The sequence below is a fragment of the Piliocolobus tephrosceles genome, chromosome 2, assembly GCF_002776525.5.
Source record: "Piliocolobus tephrosceles isolate RC106 chromosome 2, ASM277652v3, whole genome shotgun sequence".
Lineage (NCBI taxonomy): Eukaryota > Metazoa > Chordata > Mammalia > Primates > Cercopithecidae > Piliocolobus > Piliocolobus tephrosceles.
The window spans coordinates 86,418,659-86,442,002 of record NC_045435.1 but is presented as its reverse complement, the minus strand read 5'-3'; the positions used below and the strand labels follow the sequence as shown (position 1 = coordinate 86,442,002).

The following is a 23,344-nucleotide window of genomic DNA, read 5'->3' as shown; positions in this document are numbered from 1 at the left end:
GGAATCTCGCTCTGTCGCCCAGTCTGGAGTGCAGTGGCGCGATCTCGGCTCACTACAAGCTCTGCCTCCCGGGTTCACGCCATTCTCCTGCCTCAGCCTCCCGAGTAGCTGGGACTACAGGCGCCCACCATCTCGCCCGGCTAGTTTTTTTTTTGTATTTTTAGTAGAGACGGGGTTTCACCATGTAGACCAGGATGGTCTCGATCTCCTGACCTCGTGATCCGCTCATCTCGGCCTCCCAAAGTGCTGGGATTACAGGCTTGAGCCACCGCACCCGGCCTATGACTCTTCCTTTCCCTTGAACACTTAGAGGCCATTGTGGGATTATTAATTGATCTAATTTTAATATTGCTGTGTCCCAGAGAATAGAGAGGCCCAAGAAGAGGGAGAGAGAGAGATGGGGGAATGGCCAGTAAGTGGAGCAGTCAGAACACACACAATATTTATCAATTAATTTCACTGTTTTATATGGGTGAGGTTCACAGTGCCCCAAAATAATTGCAATAGTAACATCAAAGATCACTGATCACAGATCACCATAACAGATAGTTTGAAATATTGCAAGAATTACCAAAATGTAGGCCAGGCACGGTGGCTCATGTCTGTAATCCTAGCACTTTGGGAGGCCATGGCGGGTGGATCACCTGAGGTCAGGAGTTTGAGACCAGCCTGGCCAACATGGCGAAATCCCATCTCTACTAAAAATACAAAAATTAGCCAGATGTAGTGGTGGGCACCTGTAGTCCCAGCTACTTGAGAGGCTGAGGCAAGAGAATTGCTTGAGCCTGGGAGGAGGAGGTTGTAGTAAGCCAAGACGGTGCCACTGCACCCTAGCCTGGGTGACAGAGCAAGACTCCGTCTCAGAAAAAAATAAAGAAGAAGAAGAATTACCAAAATGTGACACAGACACAAAGTAAGCATATCCTGTTGAAAAAATGGTGCTAACAGACTTGCTTGACACAGGGTTGCCACAAACCTTCCTTCTACAAAAAATGCAGTATTTGCAGTGTACAAAGCCCAGTAAACTGAGGTGTGCATATGCTTCCTAATTCTTTCACTACACTTTATTGTTAGCTATGCTCCTTTTTGTTTTTGTGTGTGTGTGTTTTTTTATTTTTGTTTTTGTTTTTTGAGACGGTTGTCTCACTCTGTCACCAGGCTGGAGTGCGGTGGTGTGATCTTGGCTCACTGCAACTTCCGCCTCCCGGGTTTAAGCAATCCTCCTGCCTCAGCCTCCCGAGTAGCTGGGACTACATGCGTGCACCATCACACCCAGCTAATTTTTTTTTTTTTTTTTTTTTTTGAGACAGAGTCTTGCTGTGTCGCCCAGGCTGGAGTGCAGTGGCCGGATCTCAGCTCACTGCAAGCTCTGCCTCCCGGGTTTACGCCATTCTCCTGCCTCAGGTTCCTGAGTAGCTGGGACTACAGGCGCCCCCGCCACCTTGCCTGGCTAGTTTTTTTTTGTATTTTTTAGTAGAGATGGGGTTTCACCGTGGTCTCGATCTCCTGACCTTGTGATCCGCCCTCCTCAGCCTCCCAAAGTGCTGGGATTACAGGCGTGAGCCACCGCGCCCGGCCCACACTCAGCTAATTTTTTTATATTTTTAGTAGAAACGGGGTTTCACCACATTGGCCAGGATGGTCTTGATCTCTTTGACCTCATGATCCACCTGCCTTAGCCTCCCAAAGTGCTAGAATTACAGGCATAAGCCACCATGCGCGGCCTCTTCTTTTTTTTTTTCTTTAAGATGGAGTCTTGCTGTGTTGCCCAGGCTAGAGTGCAGTGGCGTGATCTTGGCTCACTGCAACCTCCGCCTCTCTGGTTCAAGCAATTCTCCTGCCTCAGCCTCCCGAGTAGCTGGGATTACAGGCACCCAGCACCACATCCAGCTATTTTTTATGTTTTAGTATAGGTAGGGTTTCACCATCTTGGCCAGGCTGGTCTCCAACTCCTGACGTCAAATGATCCACTCACCTGGGCCTTCCAAAGTGCTGGGATTATAGGCATGAGCCACTGCACCCGGCGTATTAGCTATGCTGTTGAGGTGATTTACATTTGTTGTGTCTGTGGGGCAGAAATACTGTACAGTGGTGTTGGCAGCTCTTTCTGATTTTGCTTTCAGTGACCTCAGGTTGGTAGCTTGAAATTAGTCATGGCAGGAGTATTCACACCACAGAAATGGGCTATTGCTACTAATCAGAGCTGATTGTTACTAATCCCAACCCTCCCAGAGCCAGTGGTGAAACACTGACTAGCACTCCACTGGAGATAAGATCATGCCCCAGGGAGCCTGAGTGGGGAGATAAAGCCCTGCCCTGGAAGTCATCTGAGCTGTGCCCTGGCCCTAGCAAACAGCAGCCCTCTGACTGACCCACTGGCCCACCCACAGATGAGGAGCTCTATGCTGGTGTGTACATCGATTTTATGGGCACTGACGCAGCCATCTTCCGCACACTTGGAAAGCAGACGGCCATGCGCACGGATCAGTACAACTCCCGGTGGCTGAACGGTAAGCGCAGCCCCAGGAGCCCTTCCATGGCCATGTGTCTGGGATGCAGCAAGGAGGTCGCAAAGAAGCACATGTCGGGGGATTGGGGACATATTTAGCCTATGACTACCTGGGGCAGGGGTAGTTTCTTATCTGGAGAGGAGTTGGGGGTGTTCTTGTACCTGGCTGGGAATGTTGGAGAACATCAGAGGCATCATCAGAGTAGGGGCTCACCCAGCTGACCCCTGCTATCTGCAGACCCGTCGTTCATCCATGCTGAGCTCATTCCTGACAGTGCGGAGCGCAATGATGATAAGCTCTACTTCTTCTTCCGTGAGCGGTCGGCAGAGGCGCCACAGAGCCCCGCTGTGTATGCCCGCATTGGGCGCATTTGCCTGGTATGCATTGGCAGAGCCACCAGGCTGTCTCCTCCACCAGTTCTGCCTTCATCAGCCCTGCTTCAGCCAGGGCTTGGGGTCAAGAGCTGATCTGACCTGGCCTCTTGCCCCATCCCCCAGAATGATGACGGTGGTCACTGTTGCCTGGTCAACAAGTGGAGCACATTCTTGAAGGCGCGGCTCGTCTGCTCCGTCCCGGGCGAGGATGGCATTGAGACTCACTTTGATGAGCTCCGTGAGTGCCCAGCAGGCAGGCAGGGTGCTCTGGCTACAGCAAGAGGGATAGAGGCTGGATGGGTGGTCAGGGTGCCTTTGGTGGGCCCCCTCCCCTGTGCAGGAGTGGGTGAGGCCCAGGGGCTCCCACCCAAGGCACCCTCCAATACCTTCTCCCTCTGTCCCCAGAGGACGTGTTTGTCCAGCAGACCCAGGACGTGAGGAACCCTGTCATTTACGCTGTCTTTACCTCCTCTGGGTGAGGCTGGGGTCGGGGCCAGCAGTGGCAGGAAGTGGCCCCGTTGGGGGATTATAACTCGTGTAGGACCCTGGCGCAGTGGTGAGCTGTGGGGAGGGGGCATTTGGGGAGAGACCCTGTCCCGCTCAGCAGCACCTGCCGTGCCCGCAGCTCCGTGTTCCGAGGCTCTGCCGTGTGTGTCTACTCCATGGCTGATATTCGCATGGTCTTCAATGGGCCCTTTGCCCACAAAGAGGGGCCCAACTACCAGTGGATGCCCTTCTCAGGGAAGATGCCCTACCCACGGCCGGGCACGGTAAGAACCCCACTCATCCTGCCTCTCCCCTTCGTCTTCTAAGAGGCCTCTGGGTCAGGCCCTCTGCAACATGGACCCCACCATCATGGCCCTCCCAGCCAGCAGAGGCGGTGAGCTGCAGTGCACACAGACGGGCCTTCACACACAGTTCAGGCTGTGGAGGAGCCCAGCCAGGATTCTGGGACAAAGATGGTGTGCTGGGTGCTCCTCAGAGGGTCCGCTGTGGAGCTGTCTGGGAGCCAAATGTTGGAGGGAAGCGTCTTCCTGGCGGACACTGGAGGCAGGCTGGAGGTTGGCTCAGCTGAGGAACAGGAGGCAAAGAGCTGGGGAGGGGCAGGGCCAGGCCTCAGGCAGGGTTTCAGAGGTCACAGAGGTATGTCACTGTATCTTGATGTGACACTGGGCTGATGCAGGAGTCTAAACAGGAGAGCAGCGGATCTGATCAATGCAGTCTGACTCCATGTGGTCAGGACTGGGCTGGGGAAGCTGGTCTCAGCGGGGGACAGGGGAGGCTTCCCTCCAGAGGTAACCTGGAGTCAGAAGGATTGGCCAGATGTAAGCTGACCATGGTGGGGGCAGGCTGAGCCCAGGCTCAGGTGACAGCTTCAGGAAGGAGGAGAGTGAGCCTGGTGTGTGACAAGGACGTCAGGGCCTGCAGTCCAGCTGTGCAGGAGGGAGACGGGTGAGACCCTAGGAACAGCCAGAGAGAAAAGAGATGACAGGGTGGGGAGTAGGACATGGAAGGGAGTGGTCTGCTTGGCCAAATGCTGCCACGAGGTCATAGCACATGAGGCCAGGGAGGTGACTGTGGCATTTGACCACATGGGACCTTGGCCGGAGCAGGACCTGTAGAGGTCAGGTGCAGGGCAGAAACCTGGAGAGGGGCTCTGGGGAAAGAAGCAGGTTGAGGTGGTGGGGACAGTGCAGCGGCCTCTTCTGAAGCTAATGGCTCCAGCCTGCACTGCCCAGGCAGCCTGGGACTGACACTCGCCACCTGTCCACAGTGCCCCGGTGGAACCTTCACACCATCTATGAAGTCCACCAAGGACTATCCTGATGAGGTGATCAACTTCATGCGCAGCCACCCGCTCATGTACCAGGCCGTGTACCCTCTGCAGCGGCGGCCCCTGGTGGTCCGCACAGGTGCTCCCTACCGCCTCACCACTGTTGCTGTGGACCAGGTGGATGCAGCCGACGGGCGCTATGAGGTGCTTTTCCTGGGCACAGGTACCCACTGCTGCTCCCGGCCTCTCCCACGCTGGGCCCACCGGGTGCGGGGTGCAGATCCGTAGGGCTAGGGCTTGCCCTGCTAGGGCTTGCTGCAAGCTCATCAGAGTCACCTCTTCATCTTCATCCTTTGGTGCCTTCTCCCTATTGCTGGGATAACAGAGGTTAGGGGTGAGAAAACCCCATTCCCATTTCCATCCACAGGGGCCCAGGAGAACAGGGACACTGGGCATCTGGAGACCTATGTATGGCAGGAAAGGGGTGGAGACAAATGTTAGACACCTCCAGGATACACAGGCCATACACATGCTCATGTGTGCACACACATGACACAGTGCACCCCCTACAGTTCCAGCAGTCCAAACACAGGAGAGTGCGTGCCCCCGTGTCCTGTTCTCAGCAGGGCCCAGAATCAGTGTCTGGGTTGGTGGGGGCAGACCCTGGCCATGACCCCCTATGTCCTGGGCCAGTCCCCTTTGACCTGGGGAAATTCTTCCACCTCGGCACAGAGCTCCAGCTCCAATGCCCTAGGGGGGTTTGGGCCCTGGTGGGGGAAGGGGCTGAGGCTGGTACCCCTTCCCCAGCATCCCCAGCCCCACTGAGGCCCTGCCCGGCCCGTTCCAGACCGCGGGACAGTGCAGAAGGTCATTGTGCTGCCCAAGGATGACCAGGAGATGGAAGAGCTCATGCTAGAGGAGGTGGAGGTCTTCAAGGTGGGTGTGACACCACCCAGTCCTGACCTCTTCACCTTGACCCTCCCCCGAGTCCCAGCCTCTGACCCAAGACCTCTAGGTCAGGGCAGGGAGGGGGTCCCTGGGGTCCCAAGCTGATCTTTATCTTTTTCTAGGATCCAGCACCTGTCAAGACCATGACCATCTCTTCCAAGAGGGTAAGTCTTTGGCCAGGTGGGCCAGGGATGGGGACAGGGCCTGCATCCCCTCAGGGTCATGCCCTTGGCACAGGAATGGGTAAATTGAGACATGGAACAGAGAAGAGGAGCCCGGCCTAGGTGGCTATTGGTGAGGCTGGCTGTGCGACAGGAACTGACAAGGCCCTACCCTTTGCCCCAGCAACAACTCTACGTGGCATCAGCCGTGGGTGTCACGCACCTGAGCCTGCACCGCTGCCAGGCGTACGGGGCTGCCTGTGCTGACTGCTGCCTTGCCCGGGACCCTTACTGCGCCTGGGATGGCCAGGCCTGCTCCCGCTATACAGCATCCTCCAAGAGGTGTGGATCCCTAGACACCTGGCATTTTAGCAACCAGACCCTATCCTAGGATAGGGCCCTATCCTAGGGGATTGAGGGTGCATGTGATATTACCCTTGGGGAGTCTTATGGGTAAGACATCACTTCCCCGGGGAAAAAGGGCCCTGCCCTGGAGTCATCGGGGATACAGGGACCTGGGGGGGCAAGCTTCTTGGGAGTACTCCTTCAGGGGCTGTCCCCATTCAGGCGGAGCCGCCGGCAGGACGTCCGGCATGGAAACCCCATCAGGCAGTGCCGTGGGTTCAACTCCAATGGTGAGTATACTGGGCCTCACTCTGGGGTGCTGCTCACACTGCAGAGCCCCATGCAGCCCACGAAGCTGCTCACAGGGCCCCCACTGTAAGGGTGTCCTGATGGCTAATGGGGTGTGGGGGCTAATAGAGATGGGATGTCCCTAGTTGCCCCCTCAAGGAATGGAGCCCCATCAACACAGAGCTCTACACTGGTGAGTGGGTTCCCCTTGGTGCCTGCCCCGAAGCAGCCAGCAGGCTGCCCGAAGGTGATGCTGCTTTTGCTCAACCCCTCTCACTCTACAGCCAACAAGAATGCTGTGGAATCTGTGCAGTATGGCGTGGCCGGCAGCGCAGCCTTCCTGGAGTGCCAGCCTCGCTCTCCCCAAGCCACTGTTAAGTGGCTGTTCCAGCGAGATCCTGGTGACCGGCGCCGAGAGGTGAGTGCCTGCGCCCAGTGCTGCACTGTGGATGTGAGAATCCTTGTGCAGTGGTGAAATGTAGTAGAGGAGTGATCTGGAGCAACTCTCATGCTGTGAAACCCCTTCCAAGTTCCCTTCCCTACATGCAAATCCTTTGAGTGAAAACAGTTATGTGGAAACTCCATGGGACTGGCCTCATTCTATGGAAAGTGTTTCTAGGTATGCCTCTTCACATGAAAATTCCATATGCATACTACATTGGGGGTGTATCTTCTACAAAAACATCATGTGAGTGAGCTCCAGTATGTGGAAATTCTGTGGGATCCTCATTTTATGGAAATGCCCTATGCCCTACAGGTATCCCTGTTTACATGGAAACTCTATGTGGTTATCCCAGTTGGATATTCTCATTAAATGGAAATTCTGGCTGGGCGTGTGGTGGCTCACGCCTGTAACCCCAACACTTTGGGAAGCCAAGGCAGGCAGATTGCTTGAGGTCAGGGGTTCAAGACCAGCCTGGGCAACGTGGTGAAACCCTCTCTCTACCAAAAATACAACAATTAGCTGGACATAGTCATGCATATGGTCCCAGCTACTTGGGAGGCTGAGGTGGGAGGATGACTTGAGCCTGGGAGGCAGAGGTTGCAGTAAACTGAGATCATTCAACTGTACTCTAGCCTGGGCAACAGAGCCAGACCCTGTCTCAAAAAAAAAAGAAAAAAAAGGGAAATTCTGTGTGCGCTTCAAATTTTCCTCATTGTACAGAGTGTACAGACCATACCTCCTTATGGTCATCCGTCCTGAAATGGAAATCTGTACAGATGCCTTATTCAAATATCTCTCATTATGTGGAAACTTCATGTGATTTTTCTGGCATATGGAAATCCCACATGGGTGCCTCTACACAGAATGACCACAAAGGTGGTCTGATCTGGTCATTGGTTAGGGCCATAGGGTGGTCACAGAGCCTCTGAACCCCCTCTCCTTGCCCCTGCAGATTCGTGCAGAGGACCGCTTCCTGCGCACAGAGCAGGGCTTGTTGCTCCGTGCCCTGCAGCTCAGCGATCGTGGCCTCTACTCCTGCACAGCCACTGAGAACAACTTTAAGCATGTCGTCACACGAGTGCAGCTGCATGTACTGGGCCGGGAAGCCGTCCATGCTGCCCTCTTCCCACCACTGGCCGTGAGCGCCCCGCCACCCCCAGGCGCAGGTCCCCCAACGCCTCCTTATCAGGAGCTGGCCCAGCTGCTGGCCCAGCCAGAAGTGGGCCTCATCCACCAGTACTGCCAGGGTTACTGGCGCCATGTGCCCCCCAGCCCCAGGGAGGCTCCAGGGGCACCTCGGTCTCCTGAGCCCCGGGACCAGAAAAAGCCCCGGAACCGTCGGCACCACCCTCCGGACACATGAGGCCAGCTGCCTGAGCCCTGCCATGGGCCAGCCTAGCCCTTGTCCCTTTTAATATAAAAGATATATATATATATATAAATATATATATATAAAATATCTATATTCTATACACACCCTGCCCCTGCAAAGACAGTATTTATTGGTGGGTTGAATATAGCCTGCCTCAGTGGCAGCATCCTCCAAAACTTAGACCCATGTTGGTCAGAGACGGCAGAAAACAGAGCCAGCTTAAACAGGCCCAGCCAGTTGGTGGGGCCAGGCCAGGACCACACAGTCCCCAGACTCAGCTGGAAGTCTACCTGCTTGACAGCCTCCACCAAGATCTACAGGACAAAGGGAGGGAACAAGCCCTGCTCGAATGGGACACGGACTGTCCATCTTTTCTGATGTGTGCTGTCACTGTCAACCTGTGCTGTGGCATAGACATGGATGCGAGGACCACTTTGGAGACTGGGGTGGCCTTAAGTGCACTCAGAGAAGGGAAGAAGGGGCCATCACAGGATGCCAGCCCCTGCCTGGGTTGGGGGCACTCAGCCACGGCCAGCCCCTTCCCGGGTATTTATTCTCTATTTATTGGGGATAGGAGAAGAGGCAGCCTGCCTGGGTGGGACAGCCGCTTCAGCCCCTTCTCCCCTCCCCGCCTGGCCAGGGCAGGGCCACCCCACTCTACCTCCTTAGCTTTCCCTGTGCCAGTTTGACTCGGAGGCTGGGAGCATAGCAGAGGGGCCAGGCCCAGGCAGGGCTGACGGGAGGCCCCAGCTCTGAGGGGAGGGGGTCCGTGGTAGAGGCCTGGGGCCAGTAGAGGCTCCCCAGGGCTTTTGTCCACCACTTCAAGCGATGGGTGTGGATGTAATTAGCTCTGGGGGCAGTTGGGTAGATGGGTGGGGGCTCCTGGCGGCCTTCTGCTGCCCAGGCCACAGCCGCCTTTGGGTTCCATCTTGCTAATAAACACTGGCTCTGGGACTAGACTTTGGCTTCTCTCCTTCATCGGGGGATTCACAGCCACATGTGGTGGGCCTGGGGAGCCAGGTGGGGGACTGGGAAGGGAGTAGACTGGCTCCATTTAAAGAGACTGGCTCCATTAAAGAAATGTCAAACCACATTTAGTTTGACAAACCTGGGCTGCTGCACCACCCCAAACACTTGGGCAGCAAAGGGCTGCAGAGCCCCCCCAGGGCCCACTCACTCCTCAGGGTCAGGAAGGGTGGATGGAGCCTGAAGGCTGAAAGTGGCACAAATGAAACGGCCTCACTCCTGGACAGATCCCCATCATCCAACAGGGTGGGTGTAGAAGCTGCCAGCCAGTGGTAGAAGCCAGCATTCACTTCCCACGCACACTATTTAGAGATAGCCGTTAGTGCTTGGTGTCTGGGGCCCCAGCACCCCCTTGTGGTCTCTTGAGTCTGTGGCAGAGTTGAGTGCTGAAAGGCAGCCAGGTTCCAGGGAAGGAGTCCAGCCAGGAAGCTCAGGGTGCCTGGAGGAGCCTTTGAGAGCCCAAGATTTGGGTTTTCCTATGGAAGTTGAGGGTGGGAAATCTCTAGAACCTGGGAGCTCAACACTTCGGGCTCAACCTGAACAATTTCTGCCCAGCAGTGAGCCCTGCACCTGAACAGAGCACCAGACCCCCTAAGCTGAGGCAGGCAGGCCCTGGAGATAAACATGCAGGCCTCGGCACACCCACATCAGAGAGAGCAGGAGCAGGATAGGTGAGCCCCATTCCTCCATACCCCAGGGAACACCATACCTGCTCTGGGATGCAATTTCTCCACCTGACAACAGGCCTGCAAAACATTATCTGAAAGAGCCTGGCCACCTCTGCAGATCAGAGACTTTGTTGCACCCAAATTCAAGTGTACATATAGGCACAGGCACCTGCAAGCATGTGTGCACACACACAGTCATACACAGGCAGAGATGGACACGCACAGGCACACATATGCTCAGGTACACACAGGCATGTTCACACCCCTGCATATAAGCAAGTGAACACGTGCAAACCTACACAAACTGCAAAACACAAACTTATGTGTGCATGAAGAGAAGTACACAAAGCATATTCACACATGCACACACATGTATATACACGTGCACACATAAGCATGCAAACAGGCACATGATTCCTATAAGCACATGCACTCACAAAGGCATAAACACATAGGCACACATGTACACACAGGTATTCATGCACGAACGTGTCAAGTTGTTGCTCACTTGGTGCCAGTAAAAGACACACCCATGGCCGGGCAAGGTGGCTCACGCCTGAATTCCAGCACTTTGGGAGGCCAAGGTGGGCAGATCACAAGGTCAGGAGATCGCGACCTTCCTAGCCAATATGGTGAAACCCCGTCTTTACTAAAAATATTTTTAAAAATTAGCTGGATATTGTGGCACGTGCCCGTAATCCCAGCTGCTTGGGAGGTTGAGGCAGGAGAAGCTTGAACCAGGGAGTTGAAGGTTGCAGTAAGCCAAGATCGCGCCACAGCACTCAAGCCTGGTGACAGTGAAACTCTGTCTCAAAAAAAAAAAAAAAAAAAATGCCGGGCACGATGGCTCACGCCTGTAATCCCAGCACTTTGGGAGGCCGAGGTGGGTGGATCACGAGGTCAGGAGATCGAGACCATCCTGGCTAACACGGTGAAACCCTGTCTTTACTAAAAATACAAAATATTAGCCCGACGTGGTGGCGGGCGCCTGTTGTCCCAGCTACTCGGGAGGCTGAGCCAGGAGAATGGCATGAACCCGGGAGGCAGAGCTTGCGGTGAGCCAATATTGTGCCACTGCACTCCAGCCTGAGGGACAGAGAGAGACTCCATCCAAAAAAAAAAAAAAAAAAAAAGACACATACACGGAGGCACACAGAGAAGATATGCATGCCCACCAGAGTCCGCTGGAAGCCAAGGACCTCCTTGGAGTAGCTCCAGCCTGTGATATGGGATGAATGCAATGCCCACTGTTTCCCCCTCTCTGGATTCCCTGCAGGTCATAAAATCCCAGTCCAGTGTCACCCAGCCCTTCTTAACCACTTCCTCCTGTGTGACCCTTTGAGCCTCTACTTCAGTAAAGTAAATGAAGTAAAATGAGGCTGATGACATGGGCATCCATCCTCCAGGGCCAGTGTGAGCTTACAACAAGATAAGGAGTGGTGCTGAGCCCGGTGCTGGGCAGGCAGCAGGCATGTTTCTCCCAATTATGCCCTCTTGCTGCCAGCTCCACCTCCATCGTCCTCACCCCCAGGGCTCAAGGTTCTGCCTTCCCCTTTCTCAGCCCTGACCCTACCCACTCCCGGGCAGCACCAGGGCCTCTCCTGAAGGGTGGAGGGGGGCAGAAGGACAGCAGGGGTGCAGAGTCAGCGGTTGAGGGATTGGGGCTATGCCAGCCTGATTAGAAGGGTTGGGGGGCTGAGCTGGATTCACCTGTCCTTGTCTCTGATTGGCTCTTGGACACCCCTAGCCCCCAAATCCCACTAAGCAGCCCCACCAGGGACTGCACAGGTCTGTAGAGAGCCAGTTGATTGCAGGTCCTCCTGGGGCCAGAAGGGTGCCTGGGAGGCCAGGTTCTGAGGATCCCCTCCATCCAGAAGAACCACCTGCTCACTCTGTCCCTTCGCCTGCTGCTGGGACCATGGGGGCTGGGGCCAGTGCTGAGGAGAAGCACTCCAGGGAGCTGGAAAAGAAGCTGAAAGAGGATGCTGAGAAGGATGCTCGAACCGTGAAGCTGCTGCTTCTGGGTAGGGGTGTGGGCCCCACTGGGGCCACTGCCACCAGGTCATTGGTCTGGAGGCAGGCAGGCAGCCCTTCTGTGAAGCAAGGGTTCCCTGGGAAGCAATATGAGCCTGCGACAGAGTAGGGCACAGGGTGGGAGCCAGGCATGACAGGTGGTGTCCTATTCCCCCAAGGCTGGACATCCCGCAAAGCCCCTCTCCAGACAGCTCTGCCTCAGGTGACCCACCCTCCCTAGAAGTGCATGCCAACCACACTCTTACACGAGTGTGTGAGGCTGACTTTTCTGTGGCTGGGCTCCCGCAAGCTTCATGCAGCCTTTGGTTTGATAGGCCTGCTGGGCAGTGCTCAGAAGCCAGGGGCCTCACTGGGAGCCCGTTATTGAGCTGCTACTTTGGGAAGGGGATGGTCATAGTCCTCCTGGGGGTGGGGAGTCTCTAGAACCGCCCAGATCCACAAAGAATGGCCCTCAGGTGCCAGAGGGCTGTGGCTGGTAGACCTACAAAGCAGCCAACGGGTCTGGCAGGTGCTGAGGCCCAGTGGGAGTAAATAAAGCCGTGTCCACCAGACCATGGGCAGTGAGAAGAGATGGGGCTGATCCAGGCCTGCCTCAAGGTCACTGCCTGACTTCTCAAGGGGAAAGAGCAGCTTCAAGAGGGCCGGGCAGGCTCCACCCAAGCTCCCCAGGGTCTGGTCAACCAGCTGGAGGTGGGTGAGGGACCAAGCCAGTCCCACTTTCCCCCAAGGCAGAAAGGCTAAGCTGGAAATCTCATTAACTGTGCCCAACGCCCTCGCAGGGGCAAGCTCAGAAAGGATGTCAACTCTGCCCTCTCTGCTACCCAAAGGCGCTAATTCCCTCTGAGCCTCTTGGAGACACCCGCATCCCTTCAGGTGAAAAGCAAGGGATTTATCCGCCTCAAATAACCCAGTGCATGCGGTACCAGAGGCTCCCACGAGGTGGCAATGGCGCTTCGGGATTTCTTCATTGTAGTCTCAGCATAATAAAGGCTGCCTGTGTCGGTGTCTTGGGGCCTCCCCGTCCCAGAACAGTTGAGGTCGTTGATTCCCCTCGTTGGCTTCCTTTCTTCACTTTCCTGACATTTGCAAACCTTGTGCCTTCAGGGTGTCAGGACTGACTTTGGACGGGTTGGGTAGGTGTGGCTACGGGGTGGGGGCTGACGCTCAGGCCTCTTCGCTGCCGGTCCACCCTGCCAACTCGGGAGGGCCCCGTCCTCCCAGCCTCCTTGGGGGAGGGGGCAGGCGGTCAGCGCAGCTCTGAGGCGCCGCTTCCCTTTCAGGTGCGGGTGAGTCCGGGAAAAGCACCATCGTCAAGCAGATGAAGTGAGTGCCCCTGCCTGTCCCGAGATCCCTGGGGCTGGGTCCTTCCCCACTTCCCGGCGAGGCTCTGACCCTGCTCGCCTCGGCCTCAGGATTATCCACCAGGACGGGTATTCGCTGGAAGAGTGCCTCGAGTTCATCGCCATCATCTACGGCAACACGTTGCAGTCCATCCTGGCCATCGTGCGCGCCATGACCACACTCAACATCCAGTACGGAGACTCTGCACGCCAGGTGTGCCAGGAGGCGGGCTGAGCGGGCCTCTGGGGACTCGAGGCTCGCGGCTGAGCCCGAGTCCCTGGCCGCCACCAGCCACTCTCACCCTGCCCCCAGGACGACGCCCGGAAGCTGATGCACATGGCAGACACCATAGAGGAGGGCACGATGCCCAAGGAGATGTCGGACATCATCCAGCGGCTGTGGAAGGACTCCGGTATCCAGGCCTGTTTTGAGCGCGCCTCGGAGTACCAGCTCAACGACTCGGCGGGCTAGTGAGCGCGCGGGCGGCGCGGGGCGCGGGGCGCAGGGGGCCCTCCACGCCTCCCCACCCACCCACGGCCCGGTCTCGCGCAGCTACCTCTCCGACCTGGAGCGCCTGGTAACCCCGGGCTACGTGCCCACCGAGCAGGACGTGCTGCGCTCGCGAGTCAAGACCACTGGCATCATCGAGACGCAGTTCTCCTTCAAGGACCTCAACTTCCGGTACGACCCACATGCCAGCCCGGGAGGTCACTGCCCCAGGCCCCGTCCTGCCCCGGGGACCCCATCCCTGCGATAGACCCTGCCCCTTCCTGGATATCCCTGCAGCAGAAAGGGTAGTAGTCCCAGCCGAGAGCTCCCCGACCAGCACAGGGCTAGGGGATGCTGCCTGTTAGGCCCGGGGCGCGGGTTCAGGCCCCCGCGGCCCCGCAGGATGTTCGATGTGGGCGGGCAGCGCTCGGAGCGCAAGAAGTGGATCCACTGCTTCGAGGGCGTGACCTGTATCATCTTCATCGCGGCACTAAGCGCCTACGACATGGTGCTGGTGGAGGACGACGAAGTGGTGCGTGCCAGGCAGGGCCTGTGTTCCAGGGGCGAGGAGGAGTTGCTGGCCCCTGGAGGCGGAGACGGCGCGCTGGGGTGGGGAGGGTCCGGGAGGGGATGCGGGTCCCGGGTAGCCTGAGGAGGCCGGGAGGCGTTCAGCAGGCCCATCTGGGGCAGTGCGGGGCTCCCTCTGAGAGCCAGCTGAACGGGAAGCCCCACGTGCCCGGGAGCCCAGAGAGCAGGGGCTGCGGGTCGGACGCGACCCCTGGTGCCCAACAGCTGCTGCCCTCTTCAGAACCGCATGCACGAGAGCCTGCACCTGTTCAACAGTATCTGCAACCACCGCTACTTCGCCACGACGTCCATCGTGCTCTTCCTCAACAAGAAGGACGTTTTCTTTGAGAAGATCAAGAAGGCCCACCTCAGCATCTGTTTCCCGGACTACGATGGTGAGACGTCCGCACGGTCGCCAGGCTGCGCCCCCGCCCCACGATCGCTGCGCGCGCCCCCGGCACAGGGAAGGAAGGGCTGGGCCGAGTGAGAGCTCCCGCCCCCGCAGGACCCAACACCTACGAGGACGCCGGCAACTACATCAAGGTGCAGTTCCTCGAGCTCAACATGCGGCGCGACGTGAAAGAGATCTATTCCCACATGACGTGCGCCACCGACACGCAGAACGTCAAATTTGTCTTCGACGCTGTCACCGACATCATTATCAAGGAGAACCTCAAAGACTGTGGCCTCTTCTGAGGTAGGTCGCTGCCCTCTCCAGCCCCTTGCCTCAATACTCCAGCCCCGCCCCAGCTCCCCACCCCACACCACGGCCCTGGCGTCCCACCCCCAAATCCTGGAGCCCACTGCCTCTAGGCCCCACCCCAGCTCCTCAGGCTCCACCTCACTGCCACAGGCCCCGCCCCACCCACAAGTCCCGCCCATTGAATTTATTTTGGCCCCGCCCCAAGACCCCAGGTGTCCCCGCCTCCCGGGCCCCCCCCCCCCCCCCCCCCCCCCCCGCCCCGCACCCAACACACGCACAATGTCTAAATCCATTTATTTTGGGTCTCAGGGATGCTGACTGGGTTTCGTTTTCTCTTCACAGGTGCCTGAATTCATGCGTGTCAGTCACCCTGAGACCTGGTAGCCCTAGCTGCCTTGCAGCCCCAACCGCCAGGACCCTATCAGCCCCCAGGACTCCCAGGCTCCAGCCTGCCACATCACCAAAGCTCTGAACCCTGCTAGCCTTGAGGCACGGATCCTCCCCCATACCTCCCACAGTATCTCAGCGCCTCATGCCCCCGACCCCAGCCCTGCCCTTCACCGCCTGGCTGCACTGGCCTTTAGTACTCACAGCAGCCAGTCCCAGCTAGGAACGGGTAGGACTTGGGGCAGCTGAAACTCACCGTGACTCAGCAGTGCCCAACTGACCAATCTTCCGCAGCTCTCCTGCCCCTGGGGGCCCACGACTCACCTGGTGGGTCTCGGCTCAACAAACAGCTCTCCCTCCCAGCATTTCATCAAGGACAGGGAATACCCCTCCCACACACAGGCCAGCTGCTCACCCTGCCACCTCCATGTGACAAGTTTGACACCAGTCTACCCAGAGACAGTGACTGTCCCTCCCGGCAGCCTCCAAAGGGTCCAAAGTCCAAGTTAGCTCTGGCCTGTGCGGTTCCCACATAAATACATTAGTGGGGAGGGGGCAGACCTGGGGGCCCTTGGGTGCCAGAGTGAGAAAAAACAGGATTCTTCCCCAAATACTAGGCTCAGAGCAACCTCCAGCCTTCTCCAGCAGGATCTGCTCCCTGTGTCCTTGGACACCAGATCCACACACCACTTCCTCACCCAAACACAGTACCCTGGGCTAGCTGGATAACAGGATGGCCTGTTAAGGGAGGGTACTGTTGACACCAGCTATGGCCAATAGCCGGGCTGTCCTGAGGGGTGGCTGGGTGCAGAGTCCAGCTCCCTTCAATTAGGCCAGAAGACTCAGGATAGGACAAAGGCCCTGGCTGTGCCCAAAGGGGTCTACCTCAGGTGGGGTTACAAGCAAACCTGGGTGACCCTCTTGTCCCTACCAGCAGCTTTTCTTGCCCCCTCCATTCAGGGTTCCCTGGCAAGGGAAGCTGAGAGCCATGCTTGAACTATCAGGGACAAAGGCCCATGTCCCCACATCCCTGCTCCCTCCTTCCTCATCCAGCACCAAATCTTTGCTTATGTCCATAGGCCAAGGCCTGTGCTGCAGTCGGGGACAAGGAGCTTCCGTCTGGCAAGGCTGGGGCACAATTTGCACTCCCCTCAGCTAGATGTGCAGACTCAGTAATAAACCTTTGCATCAGGCCCCAGCTGTCCTTTCTTGGTGGAGGGCTTAATTATCACAAGTCATGGGCATTTATTAAGTGCCCCGTGCTGGGCTGGGCATGAAGTGGGAAGATGGCCCCTCCCAGGAAGAAGTACCTGGCCTGACAAGGTGGGGCACTCTTGTGGGTATGGAACCAACTCATGGCTTTTGATGGGGGTTGAGGAGAGAGGAGTTGTGGAAAATGTTCACTGGGACAGTCTTGGATCAAGAGGGAGTTTTGAGGTGGAGGCTCATTCTGGCAGGGACAGTAGTTGTACCAGCCCTAGAAACATGGGCTCATGGCCACAGGAGTTCAGTGGAGCAAGAACAGGGGAGGAGAGACGTGGACAGGTACCCAAAGCCAGTTGGAGGGCCTGGGCTGTCTCAGAAGGTGATGGAGAGTCTTGGAAGCCCTCAAGGCAGGAACATAATTGCAGGGCTGGCATTAGGGTGAGGGAAGTGAGGCACACTCACCTCGTGTGCAAAATTTAAGGCGATGTCAAAAAATTTAGTAACCAAGATAAATAATATTAGTATAATATTTTTAAAAATCAAAATAAATGCAAAACCTCACAACGAATGAAATATCAAAATCCAACAGAGGATCCAACAGAGGCACGCTAAGATATATTGGGGCCTGAAGCAAAGGGAAAGCTCTTAGTTGCTATTATGTTTGTAGGGATTTTTTTTGCCAGTTTTAAAAATACATGTATCATAAAGTTTACTATCTCAACTACTTGCCAGTGTACAGTTTGGTGGTGTTAAGTACATTCATAATGTTGTACAACCACCACAATTGTTCATCTCTAGAACTCCTTTCCTCTTGTAAAACTGAAACTCTGTACCCATGAAAAAATAACCCCCCATTCCTGCCTTCCCCCGGTCCTGGCACCACCATTCTACTTTCCTTCTCTATGAATGTGACTGCTCTAAGTGCCTCAGATGTGTGGGTCCATGGAGTCTTTGTCTTTTCGCGACTGGCTCATTTCACTTAGCATCATGTCTTCAAGGCTTATCCATGTGTAGCATGTGGCAGAATCTCCTTCCTTTTAAAGGTTGTATATATTCCACACTTTGTTTATTCATTCATCTATTGATGAATGGTTACATCTGCCTTTTGGCTATTATGAATAATGCTGCTATGAACGTGGGTGTACAAATCTCTCTCTCAGCCTCTGTTTTTTATTATTTTGGGTGTATACTCAGAAATGGAACTGGCAAATCATATGGTGAATCTTTTTTTTTTTTTTTTTTTTTTGAGATGGGGTCTCTTTCTGTCACCAGCCTGGAGTGCAGTGGCAAGATCTCGGCTCCCTGCAACCTCCACTTCCCAGGTTCAAGCGATTATCCTACCTCAGCCCCCTGAGTAGCTGGGACTACAGGCACATGCCACCACGTCCAACTAATTTTTGTGTTTTTAGTAGAGACGGGATTTCACCATGTTGGCCAGGATGGTCTCAATCTCTCTTGATCTCAGGTGATCCACCCGCCTCAGACTCTCAGAGTGCTGGGATTACAGGTGTGAGCCACTGCAACCGGCCTCATAAGGTGAATCTATTTTAATTTAATTTAATTAATTAATTTATTTATTTTGAGATGGAGTTTTGCTCTTGTTGCCCAGGCTGGAGTGGCAATGGCATGATCTCGGTTCACTGCAACCTCTACCTCCTGGGTTCAAGCAATTCTACCTCAGCCTCCCAAGTAACTGGGATTACAGGCATGCGCCACCACACCTGGCTAATTTTGTATTTTTAGTACAGACGGGGTTTCATGCTCCTCTGTCGGGACCAGGCTGGTCCCGAACTCCCCACCTCAGATGATCTGCCCGCCTCGGCCTCCCAAAGTGCTGGGATTACATGCCTGAGCCACTGCGCCTGGCCCCCTTTTTTTTTTTTTTTTTGAGATGGAGTCTCACTCGGTAGCCCAAGCTGGAGTGCAGTGGCTTGATCTCAGCTCACTGCAATCTCTGCCTCCTGGGTCCAAGCGATTCTCCTGCCTCAGTCTCCCGAGAAGCTGGGAGTATAGGCACCCGCAACCATGCCCGGCTAATTTAGTAGAGATGGGGTTTCACCATGTTGGCCAGGCTGGTCTTGGACTCCTGACCTCGAGAGATCCGCCCACGTAGGCCTCCCGAAGTGCTGGGATTATAGGCATGAGCTGCTGCACTCGGCCTACATTTAATATTTTGAGGAACAGTTTTCCACAGCAGCCATACCATTTTACATTCCCACCAACAGTGCACAGGTGGTCTACCTTTCTCTACATCTTTGTGAACTCTTGTTATTTTCTGGGTTTTGTTTTGTTTGAGATGGGGTCTCACTCTGTCACCCAGGCTGGAGTGTAGTGGTGCAATCTTGGCTCTGCAACCTCCGCGTCCCGGGTTCAAGCAATTCTCCTGTCTCAGCCTCCTGAATAGCTGGGACTACAGCTTCACGCCACCACACCTGGCTAATTTTTTTTTTTTTTTTTTTTTTTTGAGACGGAGTCTGGCTCTGTCTCCCAGGCTGGAGTGCAGTGGCTGGATCTCAGCTCGCTGCAAGCTCCACCTCCTGGGCTTACGCCATTCTCCTGCCTCAGCCTCCCGAGGAGTTGGGACTACAGGCGCCTGCCACGTCTCCGGGCTAGTTTTTTATATTTTTTTTAGTAGAGATGGTGTTTCAACGTGTTAGCCAGGATGGTCTCGATCTCCTGACCTCGTGATCCGCCCATCTTGGCCTCCCAAAGTGCTGGCATTACAGGCTTGGGCCACCGCGCCCGGCCTTTTTTTTTTTTTTTTTTTTGAGACAGAGTTTCACTCTTGTTGCCCAAGCTGGAGTGCAATGCTGCGATCTTGGCTCACTGCAACCTCCGCTTCTGGGTTCAAGCATTTCCTCTGCCTCAGCTTCCCAAGTAGCTGGGATTATAGGCATGTGCTGGTTAATTTTGTGTTTTTGGTAGAGACGGGGTTTCTCCATGTTGGTCAGGCTGGTCTCAAACTCCTGACCTCAAGTGATCCACCCGCCTCGGTCCCTCGGTCTCCCAAAGTGCTGGGATTACAGGCATGAGCCACCGCACCTGGCCTATTTTTCTTTTTTAATAGTAGTATCTCTTGGTAGTTTTGATTTGCATTTTCCTACTGCTTAGTGATGTTGAGAATCTTTTCCTGTGCTTATTGGCCATATGTATATCTTCTTTGGAGAAATGCCTGTTCACATCCTTTGCCCATTTTTGAATTATTTTAATGTTGTTGTTGAGTCTTAGAAGTTCTCTATATATTCTGGAGAATAATTCCTTATCAGAAATAGGATTTGCAAATTTTTTCCCCACTCTGTGGGTGGCCTTTTAAACTCGTTTTATGTATTTTTAATGGTTGTTTTTTTTTCCAAAAAATTAAATAGTTGGAAAAAACTTGAAAAGTAAGTATGTTAAAACTCACATTATTTTAAGTTTAAATATTTTATTTATAACTTAAACAGAATTTTTTTTTTTTTTTTTTTTTTTTTTTTGAGATGGAGTCTCACTCTGTCACCCAGGCTGGAGCACAGTGACCCAATCTCGGCTCAATGCAAGCTCTGCTGCTCGGGCTCACACCATTCTCTTGCCTCAGTCTCCTGAGTAGCTGGGACTACAGGCGCCTGCCACCACGCCCGGCTAATTTTTTTTGTAGTTTTAGTAGAGACGGGGTTTCACCATGTTAACCAGGATGGTCTCGATCTCCTGACCTCGTAATCCACCCACTTTGGCCTCCCAAAGTGCTGGGATTACAGGTGTGAGCCACTACACCCGGCCTTTTTTTCTTTTTTCTTTTTGAGATGGAGTTTCACTTGTGTTGCCCAGGCTGGAGTGCAATGGTGCGATCTTGGCTCACCGCAACTTCCGCCCCCTGGGTTCAATTGATTCTCCTGCCTCAGCCTCCCGAGTAACTGGGATTACAGGCATGTGCCACCACACCTGTCTAATTTTGTATTTTTAATAGAGATGGGGTTTTTCCATGTTAGTCAGGCTAATCTTGAACTTCTGACCTCAGGTGATCCGCCCACCTCACCTCCCAAAGTGCTGAGATTGCAGGCATGAGCCACTGTGCCCAGCCAGAATTTCTTATAATTCTATTTTCCTGGGTTTAATGGAGACAAAAATAACCAATAATATTTTCAAAATTTGCTTCTTGAAAAAATAATTATTAAAAATTTTCATTAAGGTTGGGCGTGGTGGCTTATGACTGTAATCCTAGCATTTTGGGAGGCAGAGGGGGAAGAATCACCTGAGGTCAGGAGTTCGAGACCAGCCTGGCCAACATGGTGAAACCCCATCTCTACTAGAAACACAAAAATTAGCTGGGTGTGGTGGCACATCCCTGTAGTCCCAGCTACTCGTGAGGCTGAGGCAGGAGAACTGCTGGAGCTGGGAAGCAGAGGTTGCACTGAGATTGTGCCACTGCACGAAAGAGGGAGACTCTGTCTCAAAAAAAAAAAAATTTTTTTTCATTAGAACACGTATATGGGGCACATATTTTTCCTGGAGCCAGTGTGAGTTTGGAGGAGGAGAGGAGTGTAGCTCGGGTCCCCATGAGGCATAGGTTATCACTCCATTATCTGACAAAACCAAGGCTACAAGGCGAGGGGCTCAGTGACATGGGTTGGGGTCTGAGCGGTTGAGCAAGCACAGGCAACGCCCCCACCAAGCCCGTATTGCAAAGGGGTGTTGGATGGGCTGAATTTGCAGGACCTGTAGTGCTTGGGAGAGATGCCCAGGAGGCTGACTGATACTCAGTGCTGGACAGAAAGCTAAGTGTAGGTGGTATCCTCAATGTCCAGGTGGTGGGGAGCTGTGAGCCTGTGGGAGGCTGGAGAGGGGAGCATGAGGGCACCCAGGCCTGAACACAGGAAGAACACTGGATGGGGTTGGGAGGCCAGCACACATGTGAGCAGTGATATTGGTGCTGCTCAGAAGACTGGGCATGGGGTGGGGATCTGGCCAGTGGTGCAAGACCCTTGCTGGGTGCTGTTGGCCTGACTGAGCCAGGGCTGTTCATCTCTACTAAGGACCCGCTCCCCAGTTTGCTAGAGTGAGGTGGTATGTGGGTAGTGACAGAGGGAGGTAATGGGCATGGGATAGGAGGCCTTGAGGAGTTGGAAGTGTTAGGCTTGAGAGGGAGGAAGCTGTCAGGAGAGGTGACTTAGTGTGGCCTTCTGCATAGCCTCCTTGTCTTGGCAGAAAGGTAATGCGCTCCCCGGCCTTCCTGGGCAAGGGACAGAAGAACCCCAACAACATGCAGGGGCTGGACCCTGCCCTCCAGATGGTCCCACCCACATATGCTTCTGACCCTGGGGCTGGAATTCAGGGTCGGTACTCACGGATTCTGTGAGTTGGGGACACTGCCTGGCCTCAAACTGCCCTGTCCATGGCCAGCAAGTGCAGAAAGGCCCTGAGTCTCCCAGCCTGAAACCTGCTTAGCCCTGCTCACCACACCAGTGTAATTACACCCTAAGGAGCAGGATCAGTGGGTACCTGATGCCTGATTCATAGTCCAGTGCAGAGGATCAGAGAGCACTGGCCCAGAGTCAGCACAGTGGCCACACCCCAGTCTTGTAGGTGGGGGGCATTTACTGTGGTCACCTCAGCCACCACCATCCCTACCTGACCTACAACCTCAAGGTGCCCCTGAGGGCCCCCACAGCCTTCAGCTCTGGCTCGGGCGGGACTAACCTGGCCCGGCCACCGACCAGAGATTAGACAAGCCTGGTGGACAGTTAATGCCGCTGACGTCAGGGCCTGGCCGGGTGGCCACTAGGGGTTTGGGCCCTCCCCACAGGCAGTAGCACAGTCCATGTGACCAGGGCTTATTAAGCTGCTTCAGTGGCCAGAGAAGCTGGGGGCCAGATCTCGGGAGAGAGAGTGTAGGCATGTCAGGGCTGTGGGGGTGAGGCCTTAGCCATGAGGTCACCAGTTCCGGGGGCCCAGGCCGGGGAAGGGCTGGATAAGAGGGTTGCCTATGGGTCCCCTCCATACTTCTACACTCTGTGTTGTGGCAATAAAGCCCTGTTCATGCCCAAAGAGTAGCCTCCCAGGCACTAAACTGAGCAGAGCATAGTCAGCAGCTGAGGTGTAGTAATAGACCCTGAGGTGTAGGGGTGACAACCACCTTCTCCTGAGGATTTCAAACTCCCGATCATGAGCCCAGAAGGAGCGTGCTGCCCTGCACGCAGCCCTCCGCCCACCAGGGCTAGCCTGATGCCCAGGCTCCTTTTCCCTCCAGCCAAGCTCCTTTCTCCATCCACGGTGCCCTGTCCCTCCCCACCCTGGCTTGTGCCTTCTTCCCCTTGGCAGAGCAAGCCCGTGGGTTGCTTCGCCATCAGGCTCTCCTTGATTTGCGCCCTCCAACCTTGCAGGCGTTTTCACTTCTAGATCAGCTGGAGATGGTGCTTGGAGACACTAGGGCTGGGGCTGTGTGGGTGGGGTGACAAGAGCAGCAAGAGCAGCCACTGTTGGACTAGCTGGCTCTTCACGATGACTCAAGCGGGGTTCTCAGAGGTGATCTATGAGGATGATGAAGGACAAGTAGGAGTCTGCCAAGGAGGTGGGACAGGGTAGGGAAACTTCAGTCCTGGGAAGTACGAGGGCAGAGGCACAGGAGCATGAAAGCTAGCAAGTTCTGCGAAGAGCAGGAACGTGTACAGCGAGGCCAGCCAGGCCTGGGAGAGGTGGAGAGGCCTGCTGGGCGCAGGTGGGGAGATATGAG

The 23,344-nt window shown here is 55.0% G+C and overlaps 2 protein-coding genes across 6 annotated transcripts in view; both read left to right on the top strand.

Moving 5' to 3' along the window:
- Nucleotides 1-9,176, top strand: part of SEMA3F (semaphorin 3F) — a 39,763-nt gene extending 30,587 nt beyond the window's left edge. For all 3 annotated transcript variants that reach the window (XM_023231679.2, XM_023231676.2, XM_023231677.1), the window contains 12 exons: nt 2,391-2,510; nt 2,748-2,887; nt 3,008-3,122; nt 3,290-3,359; nt 3,510-3,654; nt 4,659-4,881; nt 5,506-5,594; nt 5,729-5,770; nt 5,952-6,109; nt 6,335-6,402; nt 6,685-6,818; nt 7,798-9,176. In XM_023231679.2, coding sequence (XP_023087447.1) covers nt 2,391-2,510; nt 2,748-2,887; nt 3,008-3,122; nt 3,290-3,359; nt 3,510-3,654; nt 4,659-4,881; nt 5,506-5,594; nt 5,729-5,770; nt 5,952-6,109; nt 6,335-6,402; nt 6,685-6,818; nt 7,798-8,208 — 1,715 coding nt within the window. In that variant the 3' untranslated portion in view covers nt 8,209-9,176. The remainder of the gene's footprint in view (nt 1-2,390; nt 2,511-2,747; nt 2,888-3,007; nt 3,123-3,289; nt 3,360-3,509; nt 3,655-4,658; nt 4,882-5,505; nt 5,595-5,728; nt 5,771-5,951; nt 6,110-6,334; nt 6,403-6,684; nt 6,819-7,797) is intronic.
- Nucleotides 9,177-11,699: 2,523 nt separating this feature from the next.
- On the top strand, nt 11,700-16,630 carry GNAT1 (G protein subunit alpha transducin 1). Of its 3 annotated transcripts, none has more exons than XM_023231672.2 (9): nt 11,700-11,935; nt 13,226-13,268; nt 13,358-13,499; nt 13,599-13,756; nt 13,839-13,967; nt 14,178-14,307; nt 14,584-14,737; nt 14,848-15,039; nt 16,512-16,630. In XM_023231672.2, the coding sequence occupies exons 1-8, from the start codon at nt 11,830-11,832 to the stop codon at nt 15,036-15,038; spliced, it is 1,053 nt and encodes a 350-aa protein (XP_023087440.1). In that variant the 5' UTR covers nt 11,700-11,829; the 3' UTR covers nt 15,039; nt 16,512-16,630. The 3 variants fall into 3 exon arrangements, with proteins under 3 accessions (XP_023087440.1, XP_031790908.1, XP_023087439.1); XM_031935048.1 differs by having other exon boundaries at nt 16,393-16,626; XM_023231671.1 differs by having other exon boundaries at nt 15,388-16,626.
- The last annotated feature ends 6,714 nt before the right edge of the window (nt 16,631-23,344 follow it).